The sequence below is a fragment of the Eulemur rufifrons genome, chromosome 24 (assembly GCF_041146395.1).
Source record: "Eulemur rufifrons isolate Redbay chromosome 24, OSU_ERuf_1, whole genome shotgun sequence".
Taxonomy (NCBI): domain Eukaryota; kingdom Metazoa; phylum Chordata; class Mammalia; order Primates; family Lemuridae; genus Eulemur; species Eulemur rufifrons.
The window spans coordinates 12743521-12758834 of NC_091006.1; the positions used below are offsets into that span (position 1 = coordinate 12743521).

Here is a 15314-nt window from a genome sequence, read left to right on the forward strand (position 1 = left end):
TCACACCTCCAAATTCAAACAATTCAGAGCTTTCTAATTCCCCAAGTAGTGATTGGTTCAGAGTTGCACATACGGCCTAGTGAAGATTTGAACTAAATGGAAAAAGACTTCCTAAAAATAGAGCCATTCAGAGGACAGTGACAGAGACCACAGAATCCTGGAAACATGCCTTAAACTGGTGCTGTCCATCTACGTCCAATAGGGTAGCTATGAAACGTGTGGCCACCCAACACTTGATGTGTCTGGTATTACCAAGAAACTTATTAAATAGCTACATATGGCTTGTGGCTGCCCAACAGATCTTCATCCTAGTCACATAGCTCCTTTATGCCAAAGATCATTTCAGCCAAATTTTTGCCACTTGCAAATCAAGTCCCAACTAACCAATCGGAGGTATCTTATGTGAACACTGGGATTTTAGAACAGCAATTCGAGCCTCACTGGAATAGCAGAATGAGCTAAGGGACCAGGGAGGGGGCAGGTTGGAGGGGTCAGGAATAAGGCCCCCCAAGTGCTCATGTCTGACCACACCTAGGATTCTTAAATATAGATGTATTTTTTCATCTCTGGACACACCCCAATCACACCCCTTCTGGCCTCCCCTTCCCAACTGCAAACCAAGCAGTGCATCAGACAGCACAGCACACATGAGGGGGCCCCTCTTTCACAGAAGCTGGGGGCAGAGCACAGCTTGGGGATGCAAGAGTCTTGAGGTACCTGTGAACCCAGTGGGATCAGGAGAAAGGGACCAGTATGCAGCAAAGTGGTAAAGTTCCAGGTTCAGCAGCTGGGACCTAGAGCCTAGTGGTTTCACAGTGGGCTGAGCGGTTGGGGAGGGGGAAGGGTGGGAGTGGACAGCCTGCTCTGTCCTCAGCAGGATTCCCTGGAGGGCACAGAAGGAGTCTCTCAAGATATGGGGGAGAGCTCAGACTCAGGGAAGGAGGAGGAGAGCCTGGTCCAGAAAAGGCCAGAAAGGTGTCCAGACCAAGACTTGCATGTTCTCCAAAAGGGAAGAGGTGCCAGGTGGTGCTGCCACCCCTGTGGCCAAAGTTTGGGGCACGGCAGGAGCAGGGGTGGAGGGATCCCCCAGGCAGAGCCAGACAAGCCAGGGACGGCTGCCATGAGCCTATCCTGGAGCCCAAGTTCCGGAGTTGAAATGGAGGACCGTCTGTATTCAGTTATCTTAAGTCCCTGAAAGTGCCCTGGCGCTGCACTTGATTGTCCCATTAGCAGGGACACCATATGGTTTGTAGCACCTAGTGGCCCCCATGCCAGGCCTGAGCACTACGTGCTTTATATGCTGCAGAATTTGCAAGCCACAGAGGGCTGCAGGAGTCTTAGCCTGAAAGCACCCGGCCAGGTTTCCTAAAACCTCTGGCACCACTGCACAGTAATGGCAGATTGCTGGCTTCTGGGATGCAGTCCAGGCCTGGGGGCCTCCAGGGCACAGATTATACATTCTGGACCAGAGAAAGGCACAGCGTTGTGGATTCTGGAGTGTGGGGACTCCAAGAGCGGAGCTGGAGGACTGGAGTGTATAGCAGACTGGGTGAGGCTGTGGGCCACACCGAGTGTGGCTTCCACTCGGGATCTGGAGTGGGGTTTGGGAACAGCCTTTCTGTACCCACCTCTGGAGGAGGGAGGCAGGAAAGGCTAGGAGTGTGGGGCGGAGGACTTAGTTGCGCTCCTCGCCCAGGGAGCTGGCAGGGCTGAGGGGCTCGCTGGGGGTGCTGAGTGAGCTGGAGGGCGCGGTGTCCACCGAGTTGCGCTTGCTCCCGCTGTTGGAAGAGGCACAGGAGGCACGGCGCGGCCACTCAGGAGCGCGGATGTTGCGCCGGTCCTTGGCAGCCTCCTCATCCTCATCGTAGCGCTCTTCCTCCGGCAGCCCGTCGCGGGGCTCCTCCTCGTCCTCGCTCTGGTGCGGGCTAGAGTGTCGTGACAGCGAGGGCGACGGTGGCACCGAGGCTGGCCGTGGGTAGCGGTAGCCCTGGGTCTGCGTACAGGCGTGTGGACACAAACCACAGGGTGAGCAGAGACCCTTACAACCCTGCCCCGGGACTCAGCCACCTCGAGGCCTTCCTCCTCCAGCAGGGACCCTCACACCCCACCCCACCCCACCCCACCCCACCCCCGCCCAGCCCAGCCCAGCCCAGCCCTTTAGCTCCTGGCCCAGCTGAGATCTGGAGTCTACTCACCGCATCCGCCTGGTTCGGCTCGTAGGTGAAGTAATCTGGAAAGGCTTTGGCCAGCGCCATGTGGCGTGCCGACATGTAGTACTTGGGGAAAGGAGGGGAGGGGCGTCAGGGGTGAGGGACCCGGACCGCACCCCCAGGCAGATGGGGGGTGGGGGGTGGTGAACCCTGGCCACACCTTTTACGCAGATGAGCACACTGCTGCGCCTTTCAGCCTGCCCCTATGCAAATATCCATCTTTCTGACTCCACCCCTTATGTAGATAAGCAGAACGTGAATGGACAGTCTCCGAGCCACACCTCACTAACAGCAACAGAATTTTCAAGTCAGGCACCCCTTTGGCCACACTCCTATGCAAATGATAGGAACTTCCGACCTACTTTCTTTCAGGGGAAGTTGATGCATTTCTTAGAGGCGCAGCAACTTTTATAAGTAGGAGGAGACCCTGCCTCCTGAGCCAGCATTTTGAGGCTGATTCAGCAGCAGAGGGGGGAAGGGAGGGGAAAAGAAAGGGGAAGAAGAAGGGGGAAAGGGGAAGGGGGAAGGGGGAGGGCATACCCGGCCTAGGTATTTCCAGTCCAGAAGGTCGGAGAGGCGCTCGGTGCGATTCCGTTGGATGATGCGCTGCCGCCGGCTCTGCTGACAGAAGCTGTAGAGGAAGGAGGTGAGCTGCGAGCAGGAATCATCCAGGCTGCGGAACCGCCGGTCTAGAATGTAGATGCCTGCAGAAGCCAGGACCGGGGTTCAGAAAACGGTCTGCAGAGACCATTCTCCTCCCCCAGGAGCCCAAGAGCCCACCCTCTACCCTCTTTTCTGTTTTCCGTGGGACCCAAGAGTCCACGCCCCTCTTCCCCAGGACGCCCTCAGGGGCCTGGGCGCTGACCATAAGCGGAGGGGTCTGCGATGTGTTCCTCCATGAAGCAGCCGAAGCCGGAGAGGTTGGTGGAGATACTGGGGATGCCCATAACCGTGCACTCAGCTGCCGGAAAGCACGAGAAAGATCCACTTAGTTCCCCTTCTCTCCTGCCTTCCTAATCACAATGAAAGCCTCAACAGCGCCCTCTACGGGCGCTTCGCTGAGCAAGTCACTGAGCTGGCACAACCGTGCTGTGCATTGGGCTATTATTTTCTGTATTTCTCAGAGGGGAAGCTAAGAGGCTCATAAAAAGAGAAGGGAATTCATTTGCCCCAATGACTCAGGATGCAGAAAAGTCTACAGTTGGGAGATAAGGATGCTAATTTATTGAGCATCCCAATGTCCATCGTTTTACTTAATCCTCACGATCTGTAGATCGGACAAGGTCCATCCTTTCACATACCCATCATAACCTGTAAGATACTTTCCTGTGCCAAAACCATACTGTTTTGGTTATCACAGTGTCATAGTCTGTTTCGATGGGTGGTAAGAAAAGATCTCTCATTATTAGCGTTCCTGTGTACAGAATACCTACTGTGACTTGTTTAATACCTTAAACAACCTTGAGAACTGGTTAAAGACATTTATAGTTGTTTATCTTGTTTTATTTTGTTTTGAGATGAGGTCTCCTTATGTTGCCCAGGCTGGTCTCAAACTCCTGGGCTCAAACGATCCACCAGCCTCAGCCTCCTGAGTAACTGGGATTACAGGTGTGCACCTGCCTCTTATTATAATTCTTATATAAGTGTTCCCCAAAACCTCTGTAAGCTGCAAAAGTAGGCACTAAATATAACAGGGCCTAAGGGAAAAAGAGAGTTGGGCTGACCACACAAGACCTATGCATCATTGTAACTACAGCAAAGCCTAACTGGCTAAACTCCTAATTATCATGTGAGCACAGTTTAAAAGATGTGTTACATTGCCAATACATTAGGAAAGATGGCATTTATTTGGCTTCAAAAACACTGGCTAAAGAGCCAGCACGAGGAAGAAAGAGTTGCTGGGCAACGGGGCCAGCTTGGAGGGAGGGAACTTCACCACACTCAGTTGTGTACATGAATCGTGCATTCTGCTACTTTATTTGGGGAGCCAAACATCAGCAAATTGGGGGAAATCAGTGTCAGCTGTGACATTCACTTCAGACTGACATCAGCCCTCTAGTTTTGCAGTACACAAACTTCTTTCTCACAAAAATGTGTGCTATAGCAGAATAGACCATTACCACTGTCCTTGTTTTGCAAAGAAGGAAACTGGGGCTTGAAGAAGGCAAGTGCCTTGCCCCAGGATCATGCTAGATCTGACTAGGACCCCATGATCATGCTGTCCCCTACCCGCTACACTCACCCGGTGTGTAGCCCCAAGGCTCATAGTAGGAGGGGAAGACCCCAAGGTGGCAGCCACGGACAAACTCCTCATAGTCCACAGGGAGCAGGGGGCTTGTGGAGGAGAGGAACTCCGGGTGGAAAATCACCTGGCAGTGAAAAAGAAGGGCTCAGCCTGAGCCCCTTATTTAGCTAACCCCTGAGATCCCAGAATGGCCCAGAGAGGGTGAAAAACTTGTTTAACATCATACAGCAAGAAGGTAGCAGGACAAAGATTTAAACCCAAGTCTGTTTACCACAGAAACCAGGGTTCTTTCTAAACATAGCAATGCTTCTGATAGAAACCAGGGGAGAACCGGGAGTCTGAGGCCCAGGGTCCAGCCCCCTCCCTCTGCCATGCCCACCTCACCCAGGGCCGGTGTCCTTACCTTCACCCGGTCAGCACTGCTATTGAAGAGGCCAATTCGGCGGATGGTGGTCAGGATGGGGTCTGAGGAGTCGTCCAGCATGTTGTGGGTACACACAGGAGGGAAAGACTGCCGCTGTAGGGGCCACACGTTGGGTGGAGGTCAGGGAAGGGACAGCAGGCTCCCTACTTGCCCGTGAGCCATGCTGGCCCCAGGCGATCCAAGGAGACCACAATTCCCACAAGGCTGTGGGGCAACGAACAAACCCAAGAGATCACCAGGAGTTGTGGATTCCCACTTGCCTCTGTTTGTAAAGGTTTTCTTTCCCTTAACCCCCATGAGCCTAAAAGAACTACAATTCCCAGATGTCTTTGAGGAAGAACCCGTATGGACCTGCCCCAAGGACTATGGGGAGTTGTAGCTATCTTGTTCTGTACTCTTGGTTCTGTCATTAAAGAAATCCAAAGGAACTCTAACTGCCCCCACTCAATGGGGGCGGAGACTGTGCCAACATGGCAGCAAGCTTCAGGGGCTGCTGGGAGTTGTAGTAATAGTTTTCTTGTGAAAATTCACCTATAACCCTAACAGAGGCCCAAAGAAACCACAATTCCCAAGAGTCACTGGAGCGAGCAAGACTCTTAGAAGAGCTACTGTGACAGGAAGCCCTGGGGGCTGCTGGGATGTATAATTCTTTGCAACTGCTCCATCATGGCTCATTAAAGGTTCTACTCACCTTCAGTCTATGATTCCAGGGGCCCAAGAAACTACAACTCCCAGCAGCCCCATGGCAGAAACGTGCACAATGAGGTGGGCTGCCTTAGGGACTATTGGAAATCATAGTTTGGCTAAAAGCAATTCATGCCTTGTTTGTGCAACTTAGCCCTCAAGGTTTGCCCTCACCAGGAAATGGCTCACCAACCCTGACCACAGGTACCAAAGTTCCTTGACCCAGGAAATGAAAGAACTCTAACTCCCAGAAAACTTCTGAACAAGGGAAGAGTCAATGGAGCAGAAAGACCAGTTGCTACTGGGAGTTGTAGTTCTCATTTTGGAACGGCCAATTCTTTCTAAGGTTTCCCATCCACCGAATTCCCTCAACCTCAGGAATCTAAATAAGCTGCAATTCCTGGCAGGTGTTTGGGCGCTAAGACACAGCCAGTGGGATAAGGAACAGCGGCTGCTTAGAGTTTGCAATGTTCTCTGGGAATGCTAGGTGCTTTAGCTGATTCCAACCCTAAAGTGGCCTAACAAAACCAACACTCCCAGCAGTTTCCGGGACAGAGGTGGGGCCAGGATGCAGCAAGGCTCAAGGAGAGCTGGGAGTTGTAATTCTCCTTTTGTGGCTGTCTTGACTTTCTAAATTTCCCTTTTACCCTTTGTTCATTGACTCGAGAGTCTCAAAGAAACCACAACTCTCAGCAGCCCCTGTGGTTATCAGAAGCCATAAAAAACAGCCTGCCCTAAGTGCTTCTGGGAACTGAAATTCCACCAGTCAGCTCACAGCCTTCTGTGGACCTCAGAATTGATCCCTCAGTAAAGGGTGGCCCAAGAAAGCAGAACTTCCAGCAATCTCTGGGGTCGGAGCTAGCAGGCTGAGCTGCCTGTGGGGCTACTGCAAATTGCCATTTCTCTGCACAGGGATCCAAACCATACCTGCGTGGCAAAGATGGCTCTCTTCATCATAGTGAAATCCTCCTTGTCCAGCATCTTGTTCATATCTGGGAGGCTCCCCCTGCAAGGCCCGCAGGTACATGCAATTGGGAATGGGGTGAGGAGAGAGATTAGGACCCAGGAGGGTACGGGGCTGAGGGCAGGGCACTCACACCAGTAAGGATTCATAAAGCTTCCTCCCAAACTTTTCCTTCACTGTGTTGGCTGTGTCCCTGGAAAGAGCAGAAAACAATGTCACATACACACCAGCTGCCATTCATTGTTAGACTTTGGGGGCAGCAAGGAAACTGAAGCCTAAGCAGGGAAGCCCTGCCCTGGGATCTCCAGGTTGGAGGATGGGGATCCAGGGAACAGGCCCTGGAAGGCTTGAGTGACTTGTGCCTGGCTTCAGCTGTGTGGCCAGGGATGGGTGGCCTTCCCTCTCTGACTTCAGAGACTCATCTGTCAGACGTGTATAAAAATAGAATCAATCTCAGAGGTTTGCAGTGAGGACTTGATAAGGTCACGACTAAAAGTGCACAGCGCCCAGCACATAGCAAGCCTTCCAGAAATGTCAGCTATTATTAGGACTTGTACCAGTCCTGGAGGTGGCAGTGGTAAGCCCCATTTTGTAAGAGAGGAAAATAAGATTCTGAGAAAGGAACATCTAGGCACACAAGTGAAGCTAGCAGAGTGCCATCCTGTAGTCCCACCATCACTTCTGTGCTTACAATCCTGCCATAGCTCCTGCCTCATTTCCTACCCCATCTCCTTTGGAAATGCTCCTCAAGCAAGGCTGGCCTCCTTGCCATGTCTCAAACATGCCCCAGGGCCTTTGCACTTGCTATTCCCCAGATACACACAGGGCTTGCTCCCTCATCTCCATTATTGGTCTCTGCCCAATGGCACTTTCTCAGTGTGGCCTGTCCTGACAACCTTGTCTCATATCACCGGTCTACTTTATTTATTTTTTGCCAAAACACTGCCTATAGGATTTTCTAGACTGCAAGCTCCACAAGGAAAGGGATTTATCTTTCTTGCTCACAGCTGTGTTCCCAGGGCCTGGAACAGTGCCTGGCACACGATGGATGCTCAATGAACGTCTGATGGGTAAGGGATGAATGGGTTTTACAGATAAGAAGTGGAGGCTCAGACAGGGGCAGGCAGTGGTTTGCCTAAAGTTACCAAGCCAGTGAGGGTCAGAGGCATGAGTGGAACCTTGCTGGTTTGATAGCAGAGCCCTGGTCACACTTGTCCTGCTAGTGACTTCTTACTGCCCCTAATGCTAGAAGGATCCCGAGCAAGTGACTTTGCTAGGAATCAGTGGGGCAGGTTGATTGTGTTACAGATGACAAATCTGAGACTCCCAGAGAAACACTGGACCCAAAGCACACACTGGGGGTGAGACGGGAAGTGATCCCGAGCTGAGGGCTGCTGACCAAAGCTGCTTGCGCACGGCTTGGCCCTTGAGGGTCTCCACGTTGAAATTGTTGGTCCGGGCCGGCATAATGAAGAAGGCCACCACTGTCTGCTCGCTGCCGTTCACCTGGAATGGAAGCAAAGGAGGGGGGATGTCAGGATCACATGGGGGAAAGCTGGGGCCACCCACCCCTTCCCAACTCCCAATACTACTAGGACTTGTCATGCCCCTTCCTGTCAAGGACAATTATAGCCCAGTTACTGTCCCCACTGGGACTCTGATCTTCTTTCTGGGTCTCTACAGTCTCCCCGCCCCACACATACATGGAGGGTTTCCCCACCACACCTCCCTGGGTCTCTGTCCTCCCCAGTTATGCACGGATTTTCTTGTCCTCCCTTTGTCCCCTCACGGCCCAGGTCTCACTCTGAGCAGATAGTTGAGCCGGGCCAAAGCCTCCAGGAAGACATCGGCCCCCTTGTTGGAGAATTCATAGCGGCCGGCGATAAAGAAGTACAAGGTCTTATCCAAGTTGAAGTCCAGGTGCCTAAAGAAGCCACAATGCAGGGCAAAGCCCAAGACCCTCATCTCTAGCCCTGGCCTCAAAACTGTCAATCCCAGAAGCTACAGGGGCAAAGAATATCTCAGACAACACAGGCATCATAGGGCCTCCTGGGAGTTGTGGTTCTTTTGTCATTAGGTGGGGATCGCCATTAATACTCAGCCCATTGTCCTGGTGCTCAAGGAAGCTGAGCCCCCAGCTGCTCCCTCCCTCAGACCCAGGAAGCTGGGCGTCCAGGAGCCTCCTCCCTCAGACCAGATGTTCAGGTTGCCACCCCTTCCTCTCTTAAGAACTAGGTATATGCCCTACATACCCGTAAAAATGGCCCCGTACAAACTCCTGGATTCGAGCCTTGCTCTGAGCGTGGAGGTTCTGGAACTCATGCATGGCAGAGAACTTCTTAATATTCAGTCCATTGGGGGTCACAATATCTGCAATTTGAGGAGAAGGTCCATGTTTCATTTCTTCATTTGTTCATTTAGATTACTGTGGTTGCATGAATAAATGAAGGAAAGACCCCTTTCCTTTTGCAACTTTTTTATTTCAATAGCTCTCCTCTGAGCTCCCTGATGACCCACTTACCCTGCCTCCCAGATGTCTTCTCACCCAATATTGCTTTTAATGTTCACAAATACAACTGCAAGTCTCCTTAGCTCCTGCAAATGGCTAACCAGACAGGGACCTGAGCCACGTCAGGGATTCTGGGAGTTGTAGTTCTTTTGTTTCCCCTTGTCCCACCCGGAGATAGGAATGATTAAACATCCCCAAAGTCCCGCTTCTAGGATATACCCTCTACCTTCAGGCCTCTTTGAGATACCCAACCATTTCCTCTTCTCATAGAAATAAAAGTGTATCAATGAAAAACTACAACCCCCATCAGCTCCTAGGGCTAAGTTCCAGGAATACATGGAGGTGGCCAATGAAACGCCTTCTGGGAGTTGTAGTTCTCACCTTACACCCCCTTGGGAATAGGTACTATGGGCTAGGAAAAATGCCTGGTTCTGACCTTACTTTTGTCAAAAACAAAGTCCACTGATCTGCCCCCCTCATTCCCTTTCAACAGACCAATATCTACATTAGCCAATCACAGAATTTTACCACTTCTGAAATTAATATCAAAGAAACTACACCTCCCATTAGGCTCTAGTGTTTATAGAGCCAGGCAGCCTCATATGCAGGTCACTGCCCTCTGGCCTTCAGGGAAGTGTAGTTTTCTATTCTTTATAAAAAATTGGTACTGACAGCCTCCAACTTATGATGGTTCAACTTATGATTTTTTGACCTTACGATGGTGTGACAGCTATATTCAATAGAAACCATGCTTCAAATTTTGAATTTTGATCTTTTCCCAGGCTACATGAGATATTTGACACTTTATCATAAAATAGCCTTTGTATTACATGATTTTGCCCAATTGTAAGTGTTCTGGGCATGTTTAAGGTAGGCTATGCTAAGCTATGATGTTCAGTAGGTTAGGTGTATTAAATGCATTTTCAGTTTACAACATTTCAACTTATGATGAGTTTCTCTGGATATAACTCCATCATAAGTCGAGGAGCATCTGTACTGGCTTTGGCATAGACAGTTGCCTACCTCATTCATGTCTAGGGGCCTCAGCCCAGCCCCTACCTGGTTTCCTCTTGAGTAAGTGCTGTGCCTCGATGGCGGTGATCTGGGACACAGTAGTGAAGACATGAGCACAGTGGGCTGCCGCCCGCTCCATGCAGTAGCGGTGATAGATTTGCCTCTCACCTGCTTCCTTGTCCACGTTGAACTGGGTGGGAAGGGGGGGCAGTCAGGTTAGAAGGACTGGGGAGAAGACTGGGGGTCCAGGCTCCAGGGTCCTGGGGAAGGTGGGGGCTGGCAGCTAAACTCCTGGATCTGAGGGAGGAGGGGGCCTGAGGACTTGGACTCCTGGGTCCTGGGAGAAGGGGATGCTTGATCCCCTCGGCCCTCCCAGAGCTTTGGGCTGTCCTGACATACCCACAGTCCCGCATGTGCCACACTCCCAGCTCACATTCTCCAGGTTGTTGTAGAAATCCACGGCACCAGCACACAGGTAACGCCCCAGCAGGGTGGCATGGGTGGTGAAGATGGTTGCCACGGGTAGCCGCCGGGCACGGCACAGGCAGAGCCCAACACCCGCCAACCACTCGTGGAAGTGTGCAACCACATATGGCTTCTCCTCGCTCTGGGCCAGGAACTGTGGGACAACAGGAACAGGGCCATTGTCTCCATATGAATCATGAACGGAATCAGCAATCCCCAACATGGACAAGGACTCAGGGGAACAGTAAATCTATCACCACTACTGCACAGAGCAGGCAGTGGCACCCTGCAGCCACCCCCACAGGACAGGAAACTAACTGAGGCAGAAACCAGCTGACTGCATCTGCAGAGGCTGGTAGGAGCTGGAGATGTTTTTTGGCCAACCTTCTAAATCCTGGCAGCACTGGATTGGAAAGACTAAAGTTTTAGTGTCCCCAAGTCCTGGACACAATTCCTGGAGACCCTTCATCTCAGTATCTCAGTCAAGGGGAGGCCTGCACCCAACACTGGCAAAAGGACTACAACTCCCAGAATGCCCTAGGAGCAGCAAGTTCCTAAATTGTTCGTCCCAGGGTATGGGAAATTAAGTTTCTTGAGCCTTTTAAAACCTAGAAGGGGGTCAGAACCAGCATTCTTGGTTCTCAGGCTGGGGATCTGCAAGCATCTAGGGCCCCATCTGAGAGCGTTAAGGCCGGCCATTATCAGACTAGAAAACTACAACTCCCAGAATGCCTTGGGTGAGACCTCCCGCAGGCTCGCCTGCCTTAGAGCTAAAGGTTCAGAATCCCTACAGCTGGAAGGCTGGAGTAAATGAAGCTGGCATTGAGAGTTGGGGTCTCTGAGGAAAGATGAGGCCAAGCCCCTGGATGTCCGTGTCCCCAAAGGTCAGAGAAATCCTTGGATTAAATGACCTACAACTCCCAGAATGCCCTCGGAGAAGCCCATCCTATGGCCCAGGGGCTGAGGGTCATTGAAGTTTCAGGCTTGGGTGGAAAGAATCAGGGACCAGCAATGGGACGTACCTCGCCCAGGAACCAGGTGGTGAGGAAGCCGAAGAGGACAGCATCGTTGGCTTCACGGTCGTACCAGGGCACCCCGATGTTGCAGGTATCCCAGAGCTCTCCCTTCCAGCGCTCCAGGGCCCAGGCTGAGGCCCCCACATCCAGGAGCACCACTAGGGGGCCCCCCTCGATCAGCCATCGCCCAAAATACACCTGGAGGGGGCCCACAGGGAGGCTCAGGGTTTCAGCCTCAGGTTTACCAGCGCCTTTGTGGTTTTCCCATCCGCAGGCAGATGTCTGGGCTTGGTTCTCTCACTGTCTGTTTCTGTATCTGCTGCTGATTTCTCACCCGCCGCCTTATTTCTCTACTTGCTGTGAGTCCCACCACAGTCTTTTTCCACCTGTTGCAACATTTTCCCCGCCCCCTGCTGAGTTTCTGTAATCCTGACCCCCCCCATCTCTGTGCCCCCACGGCCTGCCTTGTTTTACCCCCGCTGCCACGTTTCTAAGACTTACTGTCTCATTTCTACACCTGCCACATTTCTCCACTTGGCTGCTTTTCTCCTGAGACCTTGGCCTTGGTTCTGGGCCTGCTGCCACAGCTCTATTCAGCAGACAAGCAGTCACACTCCTCTCCAGCCTGGCTCCCCCGGCCCTGAGCCCGACTCCGGTGCCCCTCCCCCGCCCAGCTGTTGTCTGCCCTTTTGCTGGGGGGGGGGGTGCTATTCTTAGGCCCCCAGCACGTGGGGAGCAGCTGCCCTGGGGTCCCTTAGGGACACACTTGTGGCTTGACTGGATTCCAGACCCCACCCCAAACCAGAGGCTATGAATGAGTGAAGGAACCACTGTACCTCTCCCTCCTGGACCCTGGCCTGTCTGTCCCCTGGGTGGTAGGGCTTCCTTTTCAGCCTTCACCCTGGGGCCCTGGGAGCCCCCTCCTCTCTTTAATCCCTGGATCTGCCCATCTCAGGCTCTGTCCCTACCTCTCCTCTCTTCATTGGTATTCCACCTTTCTCTCTCCTTCTATGGCTGACTTTCTCTCTGAGACATCTGGCAGCCCCTCCTCTGTACCCAGAGCCTGTCTGTCTCCCTATTGCTCTAGCCCCTGGCTCCATCCTTCCCTGTCCCTGTGTCTGCCTGTCCGCCTCACTCTCCAGGCGTGGCTGTTTATAGTGATGATGATGATGGTCATAATAATACCACGGACGATAATAGCTCCCACAGTGCTAACGACATGCCAAGAACTGTGCTAAACACGTTATTCCTATTAAGTATTTCATCCTTCCAGCAGCCCTATCAGGTAGATGTTATTACTATGTTCCTTAGTCAAGGTCACATGGGCAGCAAGTGGGAAGGATGAATTTGGGCTGAAGAATCCTGCTCCAGTACGCATGCCCGACCCCACACCCCGTCCCCTGGGCTCTGCCTGGCTGACTGGCTTTCGATCTAGCTCTTTTTCTCTCTCTGGGTCTGAGGATCTCAGCCTCTTGGATCCATCTCTTGGTCTGTTTTGTACCTGCCATCTGTCTGTCCATTCACCAACGTTTAGGATCTACCTGCCCACTTCATGGGCCCTGAATCTGTCTGAGTGTCCTGTCACTCTCTCGCCTCAAAGTGCCATCCTGTGTCTATCCATGCCTCCCTCTCTCCGCGGGGCCGCCCACCCCCTGCCCCTTCTCCATCTGCTGCTCCCACCCTCACAGTGGGCCGTCTGCCTCCCTGCCCTCTGCTGGGCCATGTCCCACCTTGCAGCCCTTGCTGTTCATGGAGTCCAGCGTCCTCTTCAGGGCCGGGGTGGGGGCCTCGAGCAGTTCCACCTGGGTCCTCACGCCCTGCTCCGTGTACGGTCCCACCAGGTAGTAGTTGTCGCCCCACTCATCCCCTGTCACCTTCGCCTTCGTCTGCAGCACCGTGTAGATGCCACCCACTGTGGGTCCAAATGTGTTAGGGCAGGTCTGGGACCTGGGATGAGGTGGGAGCTGTCGGGGGCACTGGGGCCCCAGACCCTTGGCTCAGGGGGACGAGGGGAGTGGGAGCCCATTCTTTGGAGTAGGGGGTTGGCAGCTTGGGGGCTATCCTCCTGGGTCTCAGAGGGGGCACTGGGGTCAGAACCCTGAGGGAGGGGGGACTCAGGCCAGACTCCTGGGTGTGAGAGAGGAGAGCCTGGGGGCCGGGACTCCTGGGTCTGAGGAAGTTAGGGCCTGGGGCCCCAAGGATGGCAGAGCAGGGCTCCCAGCTTCTAGGAGCTGGGTTTAAATCTCAGTCAGGCTCCAGGACATGGTGGGGGAGATTCTTCTTCATGGCCTATTCAGCTTCTCACAGTTGCCCAAGAGGAGCCTGAATCGTCATTCCCTGCCCTCCAGGGACCCTGTGACCTGTCTCCCAGTGTTCTCTCCCCAACTAGGGACATTGGCGGACACCCCAACCCCAGGAGTCTGGGGCCCCAGCCTCTAAGCCTCCTGGAGCCTGGGCCCTGGCAGTACATGGCTCCGTGGTCAAGGGGCCCCCTCAGGCTGTGAGACCCAGTCCCTTTCTTCCATAAGACCCAGCAAAGCAATCCCCCAGCCCTAGCTCTTCTGAGGAGTGGGACAGCCTAGCTCCTGACTGCCAGCCTCAGCCTTCTCCAAAGCCAGAACCCAGGGCTTGTTGAAGCCCAGGACACAGAAATGCACGCTCTCAGCCACTCCCATCCTAGGGCCCAGCCCCTGACCAACTTAGGACTTCCCAGGCTTCCCCCATCCCAGTACGCATGTGTCCCAGGCCACAGGATCCTCTACTCCTAGGAACCGATAGCTAGGCCTGTGGCTCCTTCAAAGCGTATACATCCGGGCCCTCAACTCTCTCCACTCTAGGGACCTAAGATTTAGGGTCCCCAGCTCCCCTCCCATCTTTACTGCCAAGCAGCCAGGTCTCCAGATCCTCCCACTACTCTCCCAAATCTGCAGTTACAACCCCTAGACGACTTCTCCCAGTACCACGGGTCTGAAACCCCAGCAGCTTCCACAGGTTTGTACACAGAAGTCCCATCCCCCCGACCCCTTCCCTGTTCAGGACCCGGGTATCTGATCTCTCCGAAGCCTCCCTCCATCCCTCCAGGACCTAGGAATCTTTCATTTTAGTGCCCTCTCCTTTAGGACCCAGGACCAGGGCTTCCAGCCTCCTTTTATCTTAAGGCAAGCGAATCATCCTTCTCCGTCCACCAGGGCCCAGAAGACATAACCCTAGCCCCTCCTCAAGGACATAGGAGTCATAGGCTCCTTGCCCAGGACCCAAGGGTCCCCCATGTAGCCCCGTCCTTCTACAACTCAAAGTTCCAGGCCCCTATCCCTGACTGCCCTTCTCGTCAAGGCCCCGGACGCCTGGCGTACTCACCCTTGTTGGCCACCTCCCAGGCGACCTCGAAGAGCACTGTGTTCTCCAGGTCGAACTCATCCTCCCAATCCTCCAGTCCTGGCAGAGAGGACATGGACAAAGTGCGGCTTAGAGGCATGGCTGGCGCGGGAAGGGGGCTCCAGGGGCCTTAGGTGGGGACTCCGGAGGCGTCCAGGGAATGCACCAGGCAGGGTGCGGGGCTGGGTAGCTGGTGCCCGACGGGAAGCTTGCAACGCGCTCGGCTTCCTATTGCACGACCGCACCCCCGCCCGGGAGCGTTCGGACCTAGGCAGGAGGCGGCCGCAGCGTCACTGAGCCCAGTGGCGTCCCTGCAGTAAAACCTTGTGGCCGCCAGGAGGCGGTGCCCGCCCCCCGGCCAGCGCTATTGGTCTGCACCCGGGGGCGGGGGCCTCTGAGTCTCCTCAT

The 15314-nt window shown here is 53.7% G+C and overlaps 1 protein-coding gene across 3 annotated transcripts; it reads right to left on the reverse strand.

The window, feature by feature from the left end:
- Positions 1-509: 509 nt before the first annotated feature.
- Positions 510-15185, reverse strand: GYS1 (glycogen synthase 1). 3 transcript variants are annotated; one of them, XM_069457777.1, is made up of 17 exons: positions 14889-15185; positions 13262-13443; positions 11522-11729; positions 11187-11191; positions 10484-10645; positions 10096-10240; positions 8780-8897; positions 8331-8451; positions 7927-8033; positions 6661-6720; positions 6491-6569; positions 4859-4972; positions 4453-4579; positions 3076-3171; positions 2751-2914; positions 2196-2276; positions 510-1993 (listed from the first exon to the last, which is right to left on the reverse strand). In XM_069457777.1, exons 1-17 carry the CDS (start codon positions 15004-15006, stop codon positions 1676-1678), a joined length of 2205 nt encoding a protein of 734 aa, XP_069313878.1. In that variant the 5' UTR covers positions 15007-15185; the 3' UTR covers positions 510-1675. The 3 variants fall into 3 exon arrangements, with proteins under 3 accessions (XP_069313878.1, XP_069313877.1, XP_069313879.1); XM_069457776.1 differs by lacking the exon at positions 11187-11191 and having other exon boundaries at positions 10484-10669; positions 11538-11729; XM_069457778.1 differs by lacking the exons at positions 11187-11191; positions 11522-11729 and having other exon boundaries at positions 10484-10669.
- Between the last annotated feature and the right edge of the window lie 129 nt (positions 15186-15314).

Excerpts from the sequence above, each read along its gene's own strand:
- GYS1 (XM_069457776.1), bottom strand. The coding sequence starts at position 15,006 with ATGCCTCTAAGCCGCACTTTGTCCATGTCCTCTCTGCCAGGACTGGAG. Across the intron at positions 10,670-11,537 it reads CCACCTGGTTCCTGGGCGAG|TTCCTGGCCCAGAGCGAGGA; the intron begins GTACGTCCCATT and ends GTTGTCCCACAG. Across the intron at positions 8,034-8,330 it reads GGCTCAACTATCTGCTCAGA|GTGAACGGCAGCGAGCAGAC; the intron begins GTGAGACCTGGG and ends CTTCCATTCCAG.